The sequence below is a fragment of the Vidua chalybeata genome, chromosome 19 (genome assembly GCF_026979565.1).
Source record: "Vidua chalybeata isolate OUT-0048 chromosome 19, bVidCha1 merged haplotype, whole genome shotgun sequence".
In the NCBI taxonomy this organism is placed as follows: Eukaryota; Metazoa; Chordata; class Aves; order Passeriformes; family Viduidae; genus Vidua; species Vidua chalybeata.
Genome location: NC_071548.1, coordinates 7,157,614 through 7,180,896, shown reverse-complemented (window position 1 = coordinate 7,180,896; position 23,283 = coordinate 7,157,614). Strand labels below are relative to the sequence as shown.

Genomic DNA, 23,283 nt, shown 5'->3' with positions numbered 1-23,283 from the left:
CAGAAACCCCTGTGGCTTTGAGTTTGACCCATGGAACAATTTACCAACCTTGCAGGAAGAACAAGAAATCACAAAAGTTTAGATATTATAGTAGAAGTAATCACAAAGTAAAAGGTAGGATTTTTGAGTGCTGTACAGGGGGGTTTTAGGCCTTGTACAGAGGGGTCTGAGTTTTGTACACGGGGGTCAGAAGTTCTAAGATGGAGGGATTTGGGCGTGCCCTGTCCTCCTTCTTTCTCCTTCCTATTCCCCATGTTCTTGGTGATGTTGGCACTCACAGATTGGTTTAGAGCAGAAAGCCACTGTTCAATATAGGTGATAGGCATTGGGGAAAAACTATAAACATTTAATAGGTAATGTGTGATATAAAAGATGGCACCAGCCCCTTGGGCAGGAGAGAAGGATAGGGAGAAGGAATCAGGGACAATGTCAGGGAGTCTGTGTGCCTTGAGATTATTGCAATAAACTGCCTTGAGATCAGACGACTGAAGACTGCTGAGTCTTTCTTTGAAGGCACGGGTTGGAGGAGAGACTTTACCACCACCTGGGGTCACCCCAATCTGGGGGAGATTCCGGCACATCCCCACCTTGTCTGTCCAGCCCTTCCTGGGACACCTCCAGGGATGGGGATCCAACCCTCCCTGGGCAGTGCCAATCCCTGAGCCCCCTTTCCATGGGGAAATTCCTGCTGGTGCCCACCCTGAGCCTGCCCAGCCCAGCCTGAGGCCGTTCCCTCTCCTCCTGTCCCTGTTCCCTGGAGCAGATCTGGCTGTCCCCTCCTGGCAGGAGCTGTGCAGAGCCACAAGGTCCCCCCTGAGCCTCCTTTTCTCCAGGCTCAGCCCCTTCCCAGCTCCCTCAGCCTCTCCTGGAGCTCCAGCCCCTTCCCAGCTCCCTCAGCCACTGCTCCTGTGACCGACTCCAAGGTCCAGGTTGTTTCTTTGATTTTATGCCTTTTGATACGGATATTTTTGCTGAACAATGGCTTCATGGTAATTCCTTATCCTTTGGCATAAACAGTTTACCAATATTTGGAAGCTCTTCTGGCTTCTTTAATAATTAGCAGATTTTGATAATCCTTCATAATTGTATTTTGCAACTATGTTAGCTTAATTCCCCTAACACAGTATACAGACTTCCATAAGCAACTTTTGTGGTAGCCAAGTTGCCAACTTTTTAACTTATGGTAGCCAAGTATGACTTTCCAACTGGTTCTGTACAACACTAAGCCCTGCATTTGCTCCCGATGAACAAAATTTGTGCTGTCTGCTGTGTTGCTTTTAGTGTTTTGGTTTTCCTCAGCCTCTAATAATGCAGAGCTAAAAACATCTATGCCTCTACCCATTGCCTGGCAATCAGCTGAGAAATCAGAGAAGCCTTTTGACTCAACTGGCTTAACTGCTTACAATACTGACTTTAACCTTAGGCAGGAGCAGTGACAGGCACAGGTGACAGTGACATCCAGCAGGGACACCCAGCTGCTCCACAGCTCTGCAGGAGTTATAGGCCCTTTCCAGCCACAGGGAAAAATTATGGGCACTATTAGTTGCCAACTGCCAACATAATTTCTCTAAATGACTGCGAATCTGCTCGTTAGCAGCCATGCCTGGGCTGAAAATGAGCATTTCCTGCAGTGAGGGGACCTGGCCCCGTGGACAGGGCTTTGCTTTGCTTGTTTAAAGAGCAAACTGCTCTTCCCATTACATACTAAATATCTGTGAGCTGATCTGCAGGTTTCTTAAATAACTCTTGTAACTCCCTCCCGTTTTCCCATCCATTCATTGTTTTCTCAGGTTTTCCAGCTCCTCCACTTATTCTCCTCCCTGGGTGAGCAAAATCCACCACCCAGATGGGACCTCCCTCCTCCCTGGGCAGCAACCAGGTTCCCTGTGTAACCACTGCAGAGCCCCTCAGCTGTGACAGACTCCAAAACCTCCTTTTGCTCTGCCTCATTCCAGCTGTGACAGAACTCCAAAACCTCCTTTTTGCTCTGCCTCATTCCAGCTGTGTCAGAACTCCAAAACCTCCTTTTGCTCTGCCTCATTCCAGCTGTGTCAGAACTCCAAAACCTCCTTTTGCTCTGCCTCATTCCAGCTGTGTCAGAACTCCAAAACCTCCTTTTGCTCTGCCTCATTCCAGCTGTGTCAGAACTCCAAAATCTCCTTTTGCTCTGCCTCATTCCAGCTGTGTCAGAACTCCAAAACCTCCTTTTGCTCTGCCTCATTCCAGCTGTGACAGAACTCCAAAACCTCCTTTTGCTCTGCCTCATTCCAGCTGTGACAGAACTCCAAAACCTCCTTTTGCTCTGCCTCATTCCAGCCTGTATCAGCTCGTGCCTTTAATTTTTGCAGCTCTCCCGTTTTCCTGAGGTGCACCCTTTGCCTGCACAGCACCAGCCCCACGTGAGAGCAGCCCCAGCGAGCCACGGCAGGGAGGGAACAAGCCCAGGAATTTGGGAGTGTGAGCCTGCACTGCTCCTGGCACCAAGGACAGCTCCTGTGCCGGGAGGCAGGGCTGGGATGGGAGCTGCAGCTCCAGAACCCTGCGGAGCTGGGCTGAAGAACCCACACTGCAGGAAAACAAGGAGCAAAGACTAAAACAAGACCCTTCTCAAGGGCGTTGCCTCATCCAAGTCCTTCCAAGCTCAGGAGCCGTGTTTGTGACAGAGAAGCCAACCACTGGAACCAAAAATAAATGTTCCTGGGAGTCCTATAAGATTATAATCTAATATGAATGAATGGCTGGGAGTCAGCTGAGAGCCCCGGGCTGGGACAGCCCCCGTGGTCTCTGTGCCAGCCCCGAGTGCCACAGGGATACAGACCCAGTGAGGATGGAAGGCCAGGCAGCTGATGGCTCCCACTCGCTGTCCCATGAAGCCGTCGTAGTATTTGATGTTGTTGATCAGCTCCCCGTTCCCGTTGTAGATGGCAGTGAACTGGTTCATGGAGCCACTGGAAGGGAAGGGGCAGAACACGGAGTCACTGGGAATGCTGGCAGGGCACAAAATTGCTGCTGCAGCCCCTGGCTGAGCTGTGTGCCAGGCCCCTCAGCGGGACAGCATTAACTGGTGGCCAGAACCACAGGGAGCTGTGGTCACCTGGCACAGGGGAACACGGGGAGCTGATGCCCAAACACACCCAGTGCACCCCAAACAGGCTCCAGGCCACGTGGCTGTGGAGCAGCTCCTGGTCCCCACGCAGGGCCCAGAAACACAGACACTGAACAGGGACCCAGTGTCCAGGGCTCACTGATGGATAAAAAAAGGGGAAAAGCTCCCGAGCAGCAAAACACAGGAAAGAAGCTGCACTGCTGGGGTGGGGTTAAAAACAGTAGAGTCAACAGCACCCCATGAATGATGTCTGTGGAGACAAATCATCCTCTCCAGGGATCGTGGAATCATGGAATGGTTGGGGTTGAGAGGGACCCTAAAGCCCACCTTGTTCCACCCCCTGCCATGGCAGGGACACCTCCCACTGTCCCAGGCTGCTCCAAGCCCCATCCAACCTGGCCTGGGACACTGCCAGGGATCCAGGAGCAGCCACAGCTCCTCTGGGCACCCTGTGCCAGGGCCTCCCCACCCTCCCAGAAAGAATTTCCCCCCAGTATCCCACGTAACCCTGCCCTCTGGCAGCGGGAAGCCATTCCCCCTCATTCCACACTCCAGGCCCCGCTCCCTCCCTCTGCTCACCCTGGTGCCTCCTGCGGGCTCTCTCCAGAGCTCCCTGTGCTGCAGGGAGGGCAGCAGGACTCACCATGCAAAGAGGTTGGCCTGGGGGTGGATGTCGAGGGCCGTGAGCCCCTTGACGATCTGCAGCACCTTCATGGACTCGGGCATGCGGGGGTCGAAGAACCGCACGTCGCCGTTGACACTGCCAAGACAGAGCCACGGGCTCAGCCCCACCCAGAGCCCAGGAAATGCAGCTGCAGGGGCCCAGGAAATGCAGCTCCAGGGGCTCAGGAAATGCAGCTCCAGGGGCTCAGGAAATGCAGCTGCAGGGGCCCAGGAAATGCAGCTGCAGGAGCCCAGGAAATGCAGCTGCAGGGGCTCAGGAAATGCAGCTCCAGGGGCTCAGGAAATGCAGCTCCAGGGGCTCAGGAAATGCAGCTGCAGGAGCCCAGGAAATGCAGCTCCAGGGGCTCAGGAAATGCAGCTGCAGGAGCCCAGGAAATGCAGCTCCAGGGGCCCAGGAAATGCAGCTGCAGGGGTCCAGGAAATGCAGCTGCAGGAGCCCAGGAAATGCAGCTGCAGGGGTCCAGGAAATGCAGCTGCAGGAGCCCAGGAAATGCAGCTGCAGGGGTCCAGGAAATGCAGCTGCAGGAGCCCAGGAGCCAGCCCCTCCATGGGCACTGGGACAGGGAACACACAGCTGAGCTCCCACCAGCACCACGATTTCATCCCACCCACAGCAGTTCTGTGCTGAGGGAACAGCTGGGAGTGATCCCACAGTGCTGATCCCAAATTTCTGATCCCTCACTGCTAATCAATCACTGCTGATCCCAAATTTCTGATCCCTCACTGCTGATCAATCACTGCTGATCCCAAATTTCTGATCCCTCGCTGCTGATCCCAAATTTCTGATCCCACACTGCTGATCCCACACAGCCTCTCTCACTCCCAGCCCATTGCTGAGTGTGCCCTCCCTGTCCTGGCACACCCAATACACCCAGCCCCAAATCCCTGCTGCTTTGCACAGCAGGAAATCGCCTCGGAAACCTGCGAGCAGAGGGGATGTGCTGGTGCCATCCTTTACCCCAGGTGTCTGGACACCTGTGTCCCTGTGTCCTGACATTTGTTTTCCTTGGATTTTGCTGCCAGCTGGAGCAGAGGGAGCTGGGGGGAACTGGAAGGGAGCTCCACAGCTTGAGCTCCTCTAGGAAGAACCCAGACCTTTTGAAGCCCAAAATTCCCTCAGAGCTCTGCAGCCCCACGAGCAGCTCCCAGGCTGGAAGGGCTCTGAGGAGAGGGGACTACCAGCCCTCAGCCCTGGGCACAGGGACCTGACCCCTGGAGCTGCTGGAGGAGCTTATGGAGAGGAAGATTAAAAACTCCAATATGGGAGCTCGACAAATCTGGCAGCTGCATCACATAATCCCCTGTTTGAAAATCTTAATACATTTTTGCTGGCCCATCCCCCACCTCAGGAATGTTCTGAATCCCAGAAAATTATGTTTTGTTTCCATTTTCTAATCAAGAGAAAGAGGCTCTTTGTGTGCAAACGGTGGCTTTGTGACAATAAATTCTGTTCTGCTGTTCCTTAATGGCCCAATCAGTACCTGCTGCTCTGGCTGCAGTATTTCCCAGGCAGCAGGGATGGATTTAGGGAATTGCACAGGAACGTGCCTGCCAGATGCACCAGCCACCTTCCTCCTCTTGCCTCTCCCAGGTGTCCCCATGGAGATGTTGGCAGCGAGACCCCCTCACCACGAGATATTGGGTCCCTTCCCCTCACACACCTGGTGGTTCCAGCCCAAACCACACCGGAGCCTTCCAAGGAGAGCTCCACATCCCTTCTGCCTCCTCTCCACCGAGTTTGGAGCAGGAGTCAATTACTGAAGCAAATGTTCAAACTCCAGACTTTGCTGGAACAGCGGGGCCGGGGTTTGGGAGGCAAAACCAAACGGTGAGCGTGGCAAGCAGCCCCAGGAGAGCAAGCCCTGTACCTGACGCTCATGATGTTGCCCTCGGGGTGCTTCTGCAGGTAGGCCTTCACCACCCAGGCCGTGTGCTCCCGGTAGGTCATGACGCGGCTGGGGACAGAGGGACACGGGTGAGGAGAGGCGAGGAGAGGCGAGGGGGACAGGGAGGGCCCGGGCAGGACGGGAGTTACCATTCACTGAGGGCCATCCTCCTGTCGAAGACGCGGATGGAGCCGTCGCCCAGCCCCGCCACGATCAGCGAGCGGTGCGAGTCGCAGGACAGGCTGGTGACACAGCTGTCAGCTCCCGTGGGAATGTCCTGTGAGACAACACACGCAGCAGGGGTGTTGGTCACGGCTCTGGAGACAGGCTGGGCACGCTGACATCAGGCGGCAACAGCCGGTGCTCCTTGGTGGCCGCCCCCTTCCGCAGGGGGCTCAAAGTCCTCCTGCTGGAACGCTTGACTGGTGGGGCTCCCAGCACTGCTCAGCTCACTGGCTGCTGGATGCCTGCATCAACGGGACTGGCTGGGGCTGCTTGTTTGGCTTCCAGCCTAACCTACCGTTGTCTTACCCGGGGACTCGTTTGCTTCTGTTTTTTTAATGAGCTAGGCTGGGAGCTGGGGTCTGTCATGGCCAATTTTACCTGTTCAGCTTACAGAGCAGCTGTAGCTGTGACACACCACGGCCTGGCTCCAGGGCACTTCACTCAGGGCCCTGAACCAAGGTCCTGCCCCATCCCCATCCTGACACGGAGCAGGGTGAGGCAGCTCCCATGCCTCTGATCCCCACCAGGGACACTTTGGCCGCTGGCACAGCCCCAGAGCAAGCCAGGCAGTGCTGTGCCTCCTCCTGTCCCTGCTGTGGCACCTGTGACAGGGACACCCAGAGCATCTCATGAGAGATGTGTGCTGGGAAAGGGACACAGAAAAGGCAGCTGGAGCTGCAGGGACAGCTGTGCTGGGAACACTCCGGGCACCCACGCTGCCACTTGCCCCTTTTTACTTCTGGAGGCAAAAGAATTGCTCAGAACAATCCCTGTGCCTGCTGGGAGGAAAAAAAACCACTGCGTTAAAACCAAAAAAAGCCGAGCAGCGCTGCGAAAGCGGGAACGACAGCGATGGAACGGTCTGGGCTGGGAGGGACCTGAAAACCCTTCTGGGCTGGGAGGGACCTGAAAGCCCTTCTGGGCTGGGAGGGACCTGAAAGCCCTTCTGGGCTGGGAGGGACCTGAAAGCCCTTCTCATCCCACCCCTGCCCTGGGCACAGCTTCCACAGCCCGGGCTGCTCCAGGCCCCGCACAGGAGCTGCAGGAGCTCATCCCACACCTCAGTCACTGCTCCAGCCGGGGCTGAGCGGAGAGAGGCACCAGGCCTGGGGCTGCTGCAGACTCTGCCCACCCCCAGCTCCTCCTTTGAAGCAGCAACACTCAGCAGAAGTGCAAATGAGGCACTTGTTCCTCCAGCTCCAGCCCAGAGGTGTGGGTTTCTGGAGTTGAAAGAGGGAGGCACCTTTATCTGCCTCGATTATTGCTGCTCTTTGTGCTGATTCTCACTTTCCCAGTTACTGACTCAGGAAGTTCCAATCACTTGAATTTCAGCACCCAATCTTTGCAATTAAAAAAAGAAACAACATGTTTTTAGATACTTTCGATGCAATCATTAATCATCATCATTTAAAAGCTTTTCGCCTCCTGAATTTTGCTGCTCCCTAATTTGCATAGAAAAAAATAATATGTGAAAGTAATTAAGATGAACAGAGGCTTAATTATCCTGCATTGCAGGGTCAAAGTGTCGCAATTAATGTTCATCCAAGGGTAATTAATTTCGAGAAGCTTTGAAAACTCCGCTTCCTTTTTATTCCAGCATGGTGCCTCCCTTCTCACCGACCACCTGCTTCTCCTTGGAATTTCTGAGAAACTCCCACGTGATTGTGGAACACGGGCTCTGGCAGGGCCTTTCCCCCTCCCACGGCACAGGGAGGGCTGTGTGCTTTCACAGGCCTTTACACTGCCCCAGGTACCTGTTCATGTGAAATCCAACTGCATCCCAGAGCCTGCCTCAGCATCCCAGAGCCTGCCTCAGCATCCCAGAGCCCTCCTCTGCATCCCAGAGCCCTCCTCTGCATCCCAGAGCCTGCCCCTGCATCCCAGAGCCTCCCTTCATATCCCAGAGCCTGCCTTCATATCCCAGAGCCTGCCTCAGCATCCCAGAGCCTGCCCCTGCATCCCAGAGCCTCCCTTCATATCCCAGAGCCTGCCTTCATATCCCAGAGCCTGCCCCTGCATCCCAGAGCCTGCCTCAGCATCCCAGAGCCCTCCTCTGCATCCCAGAGCCTGCCTTCACATCCCAGAGCCCTCTTCTGCATCCCAGAGCCTGCCCCTGCATCCCAGTGCCTGCCTTCATATCCCAGAGCCTGCCTTTGGATTCCACAGCCTCAGCTTCCCCAAACATTGCTGCCCAGCCAGAACAGCACAGCAGCTTGCAGCAGAGCCCTGACACACTCCCAGAGTATCTGCGTGGTTTTACTGACCTGGGAACGTGACCCTGGGGCAGGGGAGCAGGGGAGCAGGAGCTCCAGGAGCTGGCAGCCCCTCACAGAGCAGTCCCAGGTGCTCTGGGGCACCGGGCCCATGGGAGGGGCTCTGGGAGGGAAAGGTGCTGGGACGAGCAGGCAGGTGTTACCTGTACTTTCATTTCCCGGTCCGTGTCCCAGATCCGGATTATCCTCACGTCTCCCGAGGTCATCAGGAGCCCGGTTTCTTGTTCCCAGTCCACCACCATCCCCGCTCCTGAGACACAACAGGGCAGGGGTGCCAGTCAGTGCCAGCCCGGGCAGAGCTGCACTCCTGGGAGCATTCAGCTCTCCCGGGCTCGTGTTGGGACCCTGTCAGCGCCACACCCTGTGTGTGAAATCACACCCAGCCACCGGTGGGACTGAATCAGCTGCTCCTGGATCTCGGTCCAAACGCTGCTTTGCCCCCTGGTGTGAGAGCTCAGAGAAGCCAGCGCGGGGTCCCTGTGGGAGGGGAGCATGGCCGGGGCCAGAGCAGTGCCCAGCACGTCCCGAGAACATTAAACGCTGACTGAAGAGACCCAGCTGGTGCCACAGTACCCAAGAGCTCCTGGACTGATTCCTCCTTCTGCCAGAAGGATGTGGGAGATGTTCCTGGCCAAGTCAGGGCTGCAATAGAGTGAATTTAACAGCTGGTGGGAGCACAAACCAGTCTCGCTGCATGACTGGTGAGGAGGGGAACACCCCGCAGTGACAGCAGCTCAAACACCCTCACAGAGCTTCTGCTCCTCATCCCTGAGGGCACAGACCGATGTCCAGGGGAAGTTCAGCACAAGGTCCCATCCACGCTGCTTTAAAAACACAAACAAAAACCCCGGGGGCACCACAGGAGGGAACCAGAGGAGAACTCCAGGTTTGGTGTCTGTTTCCAGGAGGGCAGGGACAGCAGCAGAATTCCTGCCCCAGAGCAGTTGTCCACCCTCTCCTCCATGCCAGACCGAGTCCCTGGTGCTGAGCAGTGTTTCATAACCACACAGAACTGGAGTCAGAACCCTCTGCAATGCATCAGGACTGCAGCTGCTGCCCCAAGCACTCTCAGTGCCTTCAGCACCATCCCCGTGTCTCCACTCCACGACGTGCTTGCCCACGAGGTAAAAACGTGCATTTGTCTGGATCTGCTGCCAGGAATCATCCCCAGCAGGAAACCTAAGCCTGCCCTGACGTGCTCTTTTGTCACCAAAGAGCCACAAGTACCTTGTACCAGAACATCCCCGGTTACAGAGCACAAAGGAAGCAGCAGACACATCCTGTGAACACCGAGTTCTCCCCCAGCACGATGGAATGACCTTGTTTTGCACACCTTCAGAGGAAACATTCTGCCCCTCTCCCCTTCCTGAGCATCACATCCGAGCCGATTCCTGGTCCTGCCCCATGCATGGAGGAGGTCACTGATGTTTACTGGCAGTCCCTCCCCTCACTGCAGGAAACTGGGGACTCTGGGCTGACCTGGGAGCCTGGATCCTTATCCTTAGTCAAATGGATTGTTCCTTCAGACTGGCAGCTCACAGGGCTGGAGAGGCAGGAGATGATAAACAGCACTGAAGTGTTTGCATTTGTCATCTCTTTAGGGCCCCTGAGACAGGATAAACCTGGCAGCTGAGATGGATCTGGCCATTTCCATCCCCCATGGAGTTCAGCAGGCAAAGAGCTCCCAGGCAGCTCCAAAGCTCCCAGTTTCCCAGGAACATTGCCCAGCTTGGAGAAAAGGTTTCTTTCTGAGCAGCACCACGTCCTGGCCAGCTGTGGTTCCAGGGGCTGCTCTGTGGAGGGCACAGGGAAGGTGAGCTTGGGGCAGAGTTGGCATTTTGGTGCCTCTCTTGGTGTGCCTGTCAGGAGTTTGTCACTGAGGATATTCAGCAAGGACACCCAGGGAAAGTCTCACTGAGGGAAGAGGCTCCAGAGGGATTACACAAAGGTTGCCACGAGAGACAAGCAGATGGAAAGGACAAGGGTTCACTCCCAACCAGGCTGGAAAAAAAGAGGGAGATGATCACAGAACTCTGGAATGGTTTGGGCTGGAAAGGACCTTAACAACCACCTCATTCCACCCCTGCCATGGCAGGGACACCTCCCACTACCCCAGGCAGCTCCAACCTGGCCTTGGACACTTCCAGGGATGATGCTGGCTGTGGTGTGGCTCGAGGCCTTGCAGCTCCTGCCTTTCTTATCTTACTTAAATAGTTCAGCTCAGGGATAACTGCTGCTTCCTGGAAGAGGCAAGAGCAGGATTTGGATCATCCCAAAGCATGGATCTGCCTGGAGCTGGTGGGTCCAGGCTGCAAAGGTGCCTGTGCTGAGCCCTGGGCTGGGGCTCTGCTCCTGCTGCACCCCAGTGGTGCCCTGGGCAAAAAGGGGATGCAACTGGGAATGCTGAACCAGAATTCCAGAACTCCAACCTGTCTGAAGAGCAGAAAAGCCCTCATAGAGGAATGTCACTCACTTGGAAGTGTGTGAGGGGAAGGAGAGCTTCCTCTGACTGTGAAATGTTCCATCCAGAGCTGGCACTCACAGTATGGAATGAGACAGAAATAGCTGAACTATTTCTATGTACAAGCATGGCAGAGATGATCCAGGATTGGCTCATGTTTCCATGCTCAACTCGGAGCATTTTGGGATGAGGAGCGAACGTGGGATTGAATACTAATGATCATTTCCTTTTTAATTAACAGAGGTCCTACTCCAGGATGTTACAACTGAGCCTTGCAGCCCACCCACAGGGCTTTGGCTCCTGGCCTTGGCACCTGAGCTGCTCCTCACCCAGCCCCTCCTGCCCCCAGGTGCTGCTCTGAACACCTGAGCTGCTCTGAACACCTGAGCTGCTCCTCACCCAGCCCCTCCTGCTCCCCAGGTGCTGCTCTGAGCACCTGCACAGCCCCGGAGCTGGCTCTGCCTGACCTGTCACACCTCCTGGGAGGAGCACACAGGGACAGAGCTGGCACAGCCCCTGGCACAGCCCCTGGCACAGGGCAGTGCTGGAATGCTGGGGCTCCCAGAATCCACGAGCTGCAGGAACCAGCCCTGCACTGCTGCAATGCATCAGGAGCCAAGAGCACAATTTTCCCCCTAAGGGATATTATGTTCTTAGATAATGAGCAGCAAATCTTCCACAGCTCAGGGAAAGGAATTTTTAAACGTCTGTGGTGGAGGTGCTGTTTTTTGGTTTGGGGTATTTTTTTTGTTGTTGTTGTTTTTGAGCCTTTTAAAGCCAGCACTGGCAGGTCTGTAAGGCTGAGTTTATCCACACCAGCAGCTGCTCCTGAAGGTAGAACTTGCCATGGCTGTTCCCTCAGGACTGCCCCTGAGCCAGAGATATTTGCCTGGATGGGACAATTGCATGGATAAATTCCAGTACTGCCGTGGTGAAAGCAGCTGCATCCCCAACATCTGCACTGCCCTGGAACATCATGGAAGGCAGCCAGGCTGTCCTTGGCATTTCAGTGGAATCAGGAATACCTCCATGGAACACAGCACAAAAGCATGCTGGACTCTGATCATTTTTTAATCACGGGCCCTCCTGGTCGAGCAGTGAAGCACATCCCTGCTTTAATTTCCAGGAAGCAGTGGGAGGGTTGGATGACCTCACTCACCATTAATTTCTACAACATCCTCTCAAAAAGTGTCACCCTCCTCCTGCCAAGGACTCTGCAGTGAGGGACAGCAGGAGCTGGGATGCTGGGGATTCAATTAAAAGAACACAAACCCCTGGAGCCATTTCTCCAGTGATTTTGATTTTTTTTTTTTTTTCTGACCAGAGCTGTGTCAGCCCTCACTGCTGATGTGGGCTCCTGGGAGGTGTGGGAAGCCCCCCTGCCCTTCCCTCTGCTCCTTGCTCTGCAGGATCAGCCTGAGGCTGGTGCCTTGAGCAGCTCCTGGTGCAGGCTGGAGCTGTGCCCCTGCTCCCAGCCCCATCCAGCCTGGCCTGGGACACTCCCAGGGCTGGGGCAGTATCCAAGCACTGCTGCTGTACTTTGCTGCCAGGAGAGCACCAGTTCCATACATTTCTTACAGCTCTCCAGAGGGAAGGGGGAATGCTGGCACTGCCTTTGTCACCAGGAGAGCAGAGGCAGCTGGAGAAGGCTTGTTGGAACCCAAGGTGTCCCTCAGACACTCTTGGATGTTCCAGGTCCAGGGCAGAAGCCTCTGAGACCCTGGCAGGCAGCTGGAAACCCCTGTGGCTTTGGGTTTGACCCATGGAACAATTTACCAACCTTGCAGGAAGAACAAGAAATCACAAAAGTTTAGATATTATAATAGAAGTAATCACAAAGTAAAAGGAAGGATTTTTGAGTGCTGTACAGGGGGGTTTTAGGCCTTGTACAGAGGGGTCTGAGTTTTGTACATGGGGGTCAGAGGTTCTAAGATGGAGGGATTTGGGCGTGCCCTGTCCTCCTTCTTTCTCCTTCCTATCCCCCATGTTCTTGGTGGTGTTGGCACTTACAGATTGGTTTAGAGTAGAAAGTCACTGTTCAATATAGGTGATAGGCATTGGGGAAAAACCATAAACATTAAATAGGTGATGTGTGATATAAAAGATGGCACCAGCCCTTGGGCAGGAGAGAAGGAGAGGGAGAAGGAGTCAGGGGCAATGTCAGGGAGTCTGTGTGCCTTGAGATTATTGCAATAAACTGCCTTGAGACAGGACAACTGAAGACTGCTGAGTCTTTCTTTGAAGGCACGGGTTGGAGGAGAGACTTTACCAGCACCCGGGGTCACCCCAGTCTGGGGGAGATTCCAGCAAAGGCTTTCATGGCCCTGCCCTGCCCTGAGCAGGGGCTGCCCTGGCCCGGCAGCAGCGGCATCGATCGGCTCTGGGATTCCCTGACTCCTGCCCAGGGATTCCCTGCAGCCAAGCCCTGCTAATTTTAGCCTTGGCTGGGGGATTCCACAGCCAGGCAGCAGCAGCAGCCACACATCAGCTCTGCTCGCTCCTGCCCCAGCTCCCACAGCCACGGGGATCTGCTGAGCTCCACTAACAAGCTCTGAATCAGCCCCTGCCAGGAGCCTGGGTGATTAATCAGTACAGACAGAGCCAGCTCTGATCAGTCAGCAAATATCAATAATTGATGAACATCCTGAGGTGACACCTCCACGGCGAGCAGCCCGGATGGGCCCCGGGATGCCCTGACACATCAACCATCTGCTCCCCGCCCCCGAGGTAAAGGAGTCAGGATCCAGAGCCTCACAGACCCTGCACATTCTGTGGGAGAAACCTGGGCACTTCCTTCAGCTCCCCTCCATGCAGCAGAGTGGAATTTGGGACATTTATTAGAGTCCTGGAATCCCAGAAGGATTTGGGTTGGGCACAGCCCGTCCAGGGCCACCCCTGCCGTGGCAGGGACACTTCCACTGTCCCAGGCTGCTCCCAGCCCTGTCCAGCCTGGCCTTGGGCATTTCCAGGGATCCAGGGGCAGCCCCAGCTGCTCTGGGCACCTGTGCCAGGGCCTGCCCACCCTCACAGGGAAGGATTCCTCCCATGGGTCCAACCTGAATTTCCCCTCTTTCCTCTCTGGCTTATCTCTGCCAAGGGTCCACAATTCTGAGGCTGCTGGGGAAGACCCCCCAGCACCTCCTTTCCACAGGATCTCCACAGCCCAGGTGTGTTACAAATCGACCCCAGCCAAACCCACAGCAGCTTTATGCTGGCTCCATTTGGAACCCCCCTCTCAAACCCTTCTGGCCCAGGGATGCTTTGAAATGCCCCTGGAAAAGAGAGACTCCCAAATCCCCCCCAGCCTCCTGTGGCTGAGGGAGCTCAGAGAGGCTGCCAGGAAGATTCCCTTACCCCAGCAGGGCCCGTGCCTGCCCAGGGAGCACAGATCCCTCCCTGCACTCCTCACTGTGCCGGGCACGGCAGAGCTGGAGGCAAAGCTTGCCAGGAGCCACAGCGACCCAGAGATCCCTCAAACCACACCAAAACCCCAACCAAGCACCCCGAGGAGCTCCTGCCCACCCCCCTGAGCACGGGGAACAGGAGCAGCACTCACCTCCCTGCTTGCTTCTGTCCAGGTAGATGGACACCCTCCGGGCCAGACCTGTGGGGAGACAGGGATCAGGGCGTGCTGCTCAGGGTCAGCCAGCCAGAGCAAAACCCAGCCTAAGGCAGGGACTGGAAACAGCAGCTCAGATGGAGGAATGTGGAAGAAGCAGCAGCACCCAGAGCAGCACATGCCTCCCTCAGCCACTGCAGCACAGCGTTTTTGGGAGGGCAGCAGCACAGGGCTGACAGCACTGCAGGCACCAGGAGCCCTCCTGTCCCAGCTGGGCCCTGCCCTCAGCACAGCCAGGACAGACAGACAGACAGACAGACAGACATGCAAGGGGCTCCTGGCATCTGCACAAAGCCGTGGGAGCTCGGGGCTCCTGCCACAGATCAGGGTTTGTGTGCCCACAGCTCGAGGGCAGGCAGGGAACCAGCTGTGCCAGCTCGGCTCTGCCCTCCCAGGAAATGTGCAAGTTCTGAGCCTGCCCTGGGCTGCTCCCCCTCTCAGGCAGCCCCTGAGCATGTCACTGTCCATCTCAGACAACCCAGGCTGCTTCCCAAGCTTCCCAAGGATGTGTTCAGGTATTGCACGTTCCTCCCTCCTTCTCCAAGTGTGGAAATGGCCCTGAAATTCAAGTTCTGGCTGTTCTCAAGTGCATTTCAGAAGTGAGTGTGACATTATGGCGCAGGGGAAAAGCTGGGAGAGGAGGGAAGGAAATCAATAGTGGGAGCAAACAAACTCCAGTAAAACTCCTGAGCTCTGCAGCTTCAAAATGCATCCTCAGTTTTGTGAGGCAGTGCTGGACCACAGCTGTGGTCCTGGCAGCAGATGACTCTGAAGACTCTCATCTCCACGGGGACTTGCTCCACTTAGCTCTTTTGAAGTGGCTACATTTATTTCCCTCTCCACAAACAGATCTGTCCTTCTCTACTGCCCAATATGCTGGGAAGGTGGAAGGCAAAGAAGGCCCCAGACTGCTCCACTCCACAAGGGAAAGAAAAAGCCAAGGGAAAAAAAAAAAAAAAAAACAACCAAAAAACCCAATCGTAAAGAGAACAGATTTAAACGTTTCCCCAGTCCTGTTTGGGCAAATGGAACCACCCAGCTCTCAGAGCTCTCTGAGCAGTGTCAGACACTGAAAATCCTTTCTGGGTGTTAAATCCTGTCCAGAGTGAGGCACAAGCAGCAGAGGCTCTGCCCTGGCACGGTGCACGTGGAAGGGAAGGCAGGACAGTGGGGCTGGGCTGGGGGAGCTCCAGTCCAGCACCCTCCCTGCCCAGGGCCAGGGCAGCCCGGGGGCACTCCCAGCTCCAAGGAACCAGATCCTGAATCCAGGGATGGGAAACAGCCAGGAAAGCTGCTGTTTGTTGGCACAGAACTACAGAGCGACGGCACAAAGGGCGACTTGTCTCCGCTCCTGGGCTCCTTGTGCCCGAGCAGGGCCAGGCCCTGCCTGCTCACAGCAGCCCCTCCTGCTCCTGCTGCCACCTTGGAAAGGGCAGGTTCTGCCATTTGCACAGCAGGCTCTGAATTCCAGCTGCTCCTCATCAGTCCTGGGCAGAGCCTCTGTTCCCTGAGACACAGGGGAGGGGTCAGGGGAAAGCAACACGCACGAGGCAGCCCCAGGAAATCCAATGAACAGCTGAAAGAGCTGTGTCAGGCTCCTGGGATGAACCACATCAGCTCAGAAATGAGAACTGTCAGCTTTTAAGGTCAGGATGAATGATGATGGTCATCTCATCTGACCCCCTGCACAGCACGGGCCAGGCAGCCTCATCCAGCACTTCCTCATCAATCCCACAAAGTGCTGATTGAGCCACAGCTCACACAGGAAAACCTGCAGCCTTGATTAGAAATATTCAAGTGACACAGAATTGCCATTAGAGCATTAGCACCTGATGGGGTCTGGGGAGGAGGGAACATCCACCTCCTGGAATGCTGCAAAACCTCTTCTAATATCCTAAAACCTCCCTTAATATCCCAAAACCTCCTTTAACATCCTAAAACCTCCTTTAATGTCCTAAAACCTCCTTTAATGTCCTAAAACCTCCTTTAACGTCCTAAAGCCTCCTGTAATGTCCTAAAACCTCCTGTAATGTCCTAATACATCCTTTAATGTCCTAAAACCTCCTTTAACATCCTAAAACCTCCTGTAACGTCCTAAAACAGATTTCAGGGTTACACAAACTGGTTTTCTGGCTTCATCCCACGTGTGGCTGGATGCCAGTGCTCCTTTTTACACCCTTTTCTGCCCAGCTTTCCTAACATTCCAAGCAGGCCAATGTCTCACTGTGCTGTCCTTCTGCATGTGCCAGATTTAGACCACACGTTCCTCTGCCACCTCCTGACCCACAATAAACAGGGAAGAACAAGAGCCAAAATTGGAGCTGGGGCTAAAGGAGGTCACAGGTGCCACCCACAAAGCTGCTCAAAGGCTGATTTTCACCTTCCCCATAAAAACCTCAGTGGCACCCACCTCGTGTGGTTGGCAGCATGTCTGACAGCCCCTGCCAGGCTGTCACCATCTCCGGGTTCTTCTCCAGGTCTGCAAAGTTCTTCCACACTCTGATGGCACCATCGTCTTGGGGAGCACAGAGAGAGAGAACACAAAGCAAAGTCACTGCTGCTGCAGCTCCTGCAGCTCCTTGTGCTCGAGGGAGAAGAGGAGAAGCAGAACTGAAGTCACACAGACCCCGAATCCCAGAGTGTCACTTGAACACTTTCTGTTGGAGTTGTTTTCCCTCTCTCATTTACATCCATGAAACCTAAGGCTTTGTTCTACAGGAGCTGTTCTGGAAGAGCTTTTCTCCTCCCTTGAACAACAGCTGACATTCAATGTCTCTCCATTTCCTTGACATTCATTTTCTCCAGGATTCATCTCTGGATTGGTGCCGAGGGCCACACAAGTACCCACTCAAAACAAAACAGCCCCACCGAGGCAGCAGCATCAAAGCCCAGCCCATCAGCAGCAAACCTTTCAAGAACATTGTGTATTTTTTTCAATTTGCTCCCCATCTGTGAAACTTTTGTGCAAAGAATCAATAAATTGAAAGAAATATGTCCTAAAGGCTCTCTCAGCTCCCCTTCCCCCTCCCTTAATTACACCCAACCTGTACAGCGGAGCAGGAAGCTGGAGAAGCTGTTGAAAACACTCTGAGTGCCAGGTTTGGAATGGTTCCTTGGGAGAGGAGCAGATCTGACTCACAGCTTTACAGACCAGAGACTGGGCAAGATCTCCTCATGCAGGCCCTGCTCAGGTGAGATATGGACTAGAGAGAAACTCAGACCCACCTGAGGGGTTTGGTGCTGAGGCTGAGCCCTGCCTGCTCTACGTGAACACAGCACAAGGAGCAGAAGTGCAGTTCCTGTATTTTGGCTGCTGCACAATTTCAGCTCTGGAAGCAGCTTTACCCAACTGAAATCACCTTTCCCCAGGTGTACCACAGGAGGGGGTGACCACAACCTTGCAATGACAAGCAAAGACTCCGATGGGAATGGCTTCAGCAAGTGTCGGACCGGTCAGTCCTTGGAAAGTCTGCCTGAGAGATTCCAGTACTGCCAGGTAGAAGCTGCAAGTCTGAGCCTGGAAATGCCTCCTGAGCTGAGAGCAGGCAGCTCAGTGCAGGGGGGTGTGGATATTCCCAGTTCAGTCAGAGAGAAAAAGAGAAAGATTTCTGCCAGGCTAAGCCTGGGAAAAAGTCTGAGAGGAATGTGAACAATCCGTTATCTCGTGTTCTGTTCACATTGTTTATAGATGTGTTCTACCACTCTGACCTGAGCCCAGTGCACCAATCAGGTGAAATGTTTTTACTTTCAGACCGATGGAATGAACGTTCATGATGTTCTCTATAAAAGAGAGAAGTGCTTTTGGATAAAGGCTCGTTTTGCCTCCTGAAATCCTGCGAGTCATTTCGCTCGTCCCTGGCTCAGCAGTGTCGGGGGAGGAAGACTGAGCTGGGACCAATCCATGGAGGGGAGAGAACAGGCTCCAGATCAGCTCACCTGGACTGGCACCGTGCCAGGCTCCCCTGGTGGGACACAGTGTCCTTTACCTGTGGCAGTGAGCAGCAGGGAGCAGTCCTGGCCGTTCAGGTACTCCATGGCCGTGATCCGCGTGTACCGAGGGTTCCCGTTGTGGAAATAGTCCAGCTTCTCCCCCTTCTCCCAGTCCCAAAAACTGTGGGAGGAGGAAAAGCACGTGAGCTGTCAGTTCTCTGTGCCAGCTGTAGGGAGATGCACTCGTTACCCAGTTTGGGATTTCTCCTTTGGAGTCTGCCATCATTTCATTAATAACACATCATGGAATCATGGAATGGTTTGGGCTGCAACCACCTCAAAGCCCATCCAGTGCCACCCCTGCCATGGCAGGGACACTCCCTCTGTCCCAGGGCGTTCCCAGCCTGGCCTTGGGCACTGCCAGGGATCCAGGGGCAGCCACAGCTGCTCTGGGCACCCTGTGCCAGGGCCTGCCCACCCTCCCAGGGCAGGATTTCAACACCTCCACCTGCTGAGAGAGAGCCAGGACAGGGGCCCAGCTGTCCTGCTGTGACCCCCAGCCCTCACCAGGTGCTGTCCCTGCTGTGTCCCCCAGCCCTCACCAGCTGCTGTCCCTGCTGTGACCCCCAGCCCTCACCAGGTGCTGTCCCTGCTGTGTCCCTGGGTCCCCAGCCCTCACCAGCTGCTGTCCCTGCTGTGTCCCCAGCCCTCACCAGGTGCTGTCCCTGCTGTGTCCCCCAGCCCTCACCAGATGCTGTCCCTGCTGTGTCCCCAGCCCTCACCAGGTGCTGTCCCTGCTGTGTCCCTGGGTCCCCAGCCCTCACCAGGTGCTGTCCCTGCTGTGACCCCCAGCCCTCACCAGGTGCTGTCCCTGCTGTGACCCCCAGCCCTCACCAGGTGCTGTCCCTGCTGTGACCCCAGGTCCCCAGCCCTCACCAGATGCTGTCCTTGTCAGCCACAGCAATGCAGGGGGTGAAGGGGTGGAATTTCACCACGGAGGGCACGCCCGGGTTCCTGTTGAGGAAGATCTGATCGTCCAGCCGGGAAATGCCTGCGGGGACAGCAGCCAGCTCAGCCCACACCTGATGTCCCCAGGGATGGACAGCCCCAGCTTCCCAGTGCCACCAGCCACCCTGCCCCAGCTCCCACCAGGACAGCCCAGCCCTGCCCTGCCCTCCTTCCAGAAGTTTCTCAGACCCCCCCCAGCTGTCTCAGGTCTTGAGGGACAAACCAAGAACCGTGGTGACAAACCCTTCATCCTTCACTGGCAAGCAAGGAGAGCCACACCCAGGGAAATGCCAGTCTGTGTTGAGGGAAAACCCAACACTATTTCTTCAAAATATAAAATATGAAGATGCTTTTTTTTTTTTTCCAGTTTAAAATACAGCATTTCACTGTAGCTTGTGGATTATTTATTTAACCTTCCATTTGAGTTCCCTTAAATTTTAGGTTAATTTGCAAATGAAAAATGTGTTTTCCATGGAGACCTTAAAATGACGGGTAAAGACTTTTCCCATCTTGTCTTCAGAGCAGTTTGCTATTCACAAACAGTGCTGGGACCCCGACACTGCTGGGTTCTGGCACTCTCTGAATTCATCACACAAACCCCTAAACCCAGGAGACATCCATTCAACCCAAGCTTGTTTTAGAATGCATCCATTGAATCTAATTTTCATTAAAAGCTTGTAAGTCTATTTTAATTCTTTTTAATATTTCACGTTTTCGTTATTTTTTAAATGAATAGTGGCATTTCAGTCACTCAGGTCAAGCAACCAAATATGAACAATGTCTAGAAAGAGATTTAACTTCTCCAGGCAAGCATGAAAAATCCCCTTCTTTGTATTCCATCAGATCTCCCAGGCCATCTCCTGGGCTCCAGGATCATTTCTGCACTTCTCTGGTTGATGATATTCTGCAGTTTCTCAGCATGAAGCTCCACGCTGCACTCACAGGAGCAGCCTCCCAGTGAGAGGGCTGAGCCCTGGGCACTTTTCCTGGGATTCCCAGCCCTGTGTGCCTCCAAAAGCATCCCTGGGAGGAGCAGCCCCAGCCCAGGCCTGCTCCTGGGAATGCCACGGGGAGGACACCAGGAGCTCCTGGAACTGTGGCTGCCCAGCCTCTGCTGCTCAGGGCACACGAGCAGGGAAAAACTGAGGAATGCAAATTCCTCGGGAAGCTTCGTTAGGTTCCACTTTATTCAAATAAATTCCTGTGCTGAGAGAATTCCAGCCCAAAGCTGCCTCAGAGAGCCCCAGAGGTTCAACCCCAGGTTCCTGGGGAGCTCCCGCTGATGCAGCACAGACCTGAGGCACGTTGGGAGCAGCACACACAACCCAGAGGCACAAATATCCCAAATAAAAGGGGGTACAAGGAGTAAAGCAGCACTTACAGAGCTCAGCAGAGCAGGGAACGTGAGACACCTCCCTGAGGTGTCTCCTGAGCTGGGGGGACAGTCCATGACCACGTCTGTCCCACAGAGCCTGCAGCTCTGGATTTGACCCTCCAGCATTCCACCTTGCATCCCCTCAAAAGCAGAGGCTGAGCTGGTGACCACAGCCAGCAGCTGAGAGCAGAGGGGTGAGGGAGCAGCAGGGAAACACCTGGAGCAGGGAAACACCTGGAGCAGGGAAGCAGCTGCAAGCAGGGAAACACCTGCAGCAGGGAAACAGCTGGAGCAGGAAAACACCTGCAACTGCAGCAGGGAAACACCTGGAGCAGGGAAACACCTGCAGCAGGGAAACACCTGCAGCAGGGAAACACCTGCAAGCAGGGAAACACCTGCAGCAGGGAAACACCTGCAGCAGGGCAACACCTGCAGCAAGGAAACACCTGGAGCAGGGAAACACCTGCAGCAGGGAAACACCTGCAGCAAGGAAACACCTGCAGCAGGGAAACACCTGCAGCAGGGAAACACCTGCAGCTGCAGCAGGGAAACACCTGCAGCAGGGAAACACCTGCAGCAGGGAAACACCTGCAGCTGCAGCAGGGAAACACCTGCAGCAGGGAAACACCTGCAGCTGCAGCAGGGAAACACCTGCAGCAGCTGCAGCAGCACCTGCCCTGCACCAGCAGGGAACAGGCACCAGTGTGAGGGGCTGCACGGGGCCACCACTAATTGGGATCACGGCTGATTGGGGTTTCACAGCACAGTCCAGAGCAAGGGCAGCACTCACCCTTCTGGATGATCTTCTGGGCCTGTTTCCTGACGCGGGCGTTGCGCAGGAAGCGCCACTCCCGCTCCTTGCGGATCTGGCTCTCCAGGTCGTGCTCCTCAGGGATCTGCCAGGACAGGAACACACACAGACAGGACTGGTGACCCCCAGGAGGCCAGGAGCTGGCTGAGTGATGCCACAGTGCCCGTGGCTCCTGTCCCCGCCGCACGCTGCGGGTCTGATCTCGGTGCCACACAGATTTCTCTCTTCGCTCTCCTCAGCTGAGAAGCATCACGTAGCAACCCCGAGATCAAAGAGGGAGCACAGCCCTGGTACAGCCAGCTCAGAGCACACTGAAATCTTTCTTTTCCTGCTAATCAAGGGCTGCTGGCCGAGCAGGGCATGGCTACATTCCCAAATGCCTGGGATGTTCAGGTTTCCACCACCGTGTACCAGGAACAGCCCTGTTTTGGTTCCCTGGTCTGAAAACGATGCCCCTGTGTCACCTGGCTTTGATTATACAAAAAATTCCCCCTGAAACTGGAGAGTGGCCCTGCAGTCACAGCCACTCTGAGCCATTTGATGACATTTATTCACACCCCACAGCTCCAGGTTTCAGCACTCCATGGCTCCCCTACAAAACCTGTGCTCCAGGCACGAGGCCAACCCCAGCGCTGCTCCCACCATGGCTATTCCCACCTTACTCAGAACACAGGATCAAAAGGAATAAACTCCTGAGATCTCACCCCAAACCACAGCAGGAGCTATATATGAGGTGTTTTTAATACTTAAAAAATTATCCAAGACTCCCCTGCTCCAGAACCATCCTTGGATCAATTAAGGAGCTGAGCTACAGTTTCCTTCAATGTTGGTTTTTATAAAGGGTAACTCTTGGAGAAGGAAGAAATATTCCCCACAAAAAACCCCTGTTTTCCCTGAATAAGAAAGTCCCTAAATCATCTGTCACTGTTACAAACACTGCCTTCAAACAATGCTATCCTTTGGAAAACAGCTGTTACTGAGCTGGACTTCTGCTTCTGTAAAATAAATAAAAAATAAGAAGCCCACCCTCCACCTTTCCTCCTGGCAAAGAAAAAAGCACTTTATTTCAGCACAACACCTATTAGACAAGCAATGACAAATGACCCCTAATGAAAAGCAATAAACAAACCTGAGCTAAAATACATCAAAGGAATTTGAGAGGGGAGAGATGACACCTACACCTTAATGAAAATCCAGCTTCTCTGGGAATAAATTAAAGAAAGCCCAAGGAAGAGCCCTTGGACCACCAGTGCAGAGTCAGAGCAGGCAGCTAAAGGCTGTCCTGGCCCCCACACCCACCCACCTGTGTGGCTCTGGGATCATCCTGCCAGGAGGGAGGGAGGATCTGTGAAAACACAAAGCCCAGCTCTGCTCCTCCCTGGCAGGATGGGGACCATGGCAGGTCCTTCCAGGGCTTCCTCCAGCCAGGGAGCAGCTGCACCCTCCCAGCAGGGTTTTCCTTCTCTCTGGGCTCTCCCCGTGGCAGTGGGTGCCAGGAGGGGAGCAGGGAGCCCTTGGCAGGAGGCTCCACAGGTAAATCCAGCTCTCCCTGGTTACCAGCCCTGCAGCAGCTGCAATCCCACTCCTCTCCCAGCACTTCGAGCCAGGGCCAAGGCACAGCGCAGCAGCCCCGGCAGGGATTTATCAGGGAGGGCTGCTTATGTAATTCTCACCTTCCAGGATCCTTCCCAGCTCCTGCCTGCATGTTCTGCCAGCCCTGGAAACAACAGATGCTGGCTCCCGCTCTCCTTGACTCAGGACTTCCTGACAGCTGGCACCGAGGCTTTCCTGCGCCCCGTGGCTCCCACAAGAGCCCTGAGCCACGAGGGACTGCAGGAAGAGGAAAAGCTTCTGCAGAGCCCAGAGCTGGGCTGGGGATCTGCTTCTCCTGGCACACGGAGGATT

At 54.8% G+C, this 23,283-nt stretch overlaps 1 protein-coding gene across 1 annotated transcript in view; it reads right to left on the bottom strand.

Moving 5' to 3' along the window:
• RPTOR (regulatory associated protein of MTOR complex 1) overlaps nucleotides 1-23,283 on the bottom strand; it is a 101,453-nt gene that overhangs the window by 2,255 nt on the left and 75,915 nt on the right. Inside the window, exons 25-34 of the mRNA XM_053960242.1 lie at nucleotides 21,358-21,463; nucleotides 19,121-19,235; nucleotides 18,241-18,365; nucleotides 16,665-16,769; nucleotides 14,192-14,239; nucleotides 8,318-8,424; nucleotides 5,826-5,953; nucleotides 5,659-5,745; nucleotides 3,750-3,866; nucleotides 2,819-2,948 (exon numbers count right to left, since the gene is read on the bottom strand). Coding sequence (XP_053816217.1) covers nucleotides 2,819-2,948; nucleotides 3,750-3,866; nucleotides 5,659-5,745; nucleotides 5,826-5,953; nucleotides 8,318-8,424; nucleotides 14,192-14,239; nucleotides 16,665-16,769; nucleotides 18,241-18,365; nucleotides 19,121-19,235; nucleotides 21,358-21,463 — 1,068 coding nt within the window. The remainder of the gene's footprint in view (nucleotides 1-2,818; nucleotides 2,949-3,749; nucleotides 3,867-5,658; nucleotides 5,746-5,825; nucleotides 5,954-8,317; nucleotides 8,425-14,191; nucleotides 14,240-16,664; nucleotides 16,770-18,240; nucleotides 18,366-19,120; nucleotides 19,236-21,357; nucleotides 21,464-23,283) is intronic.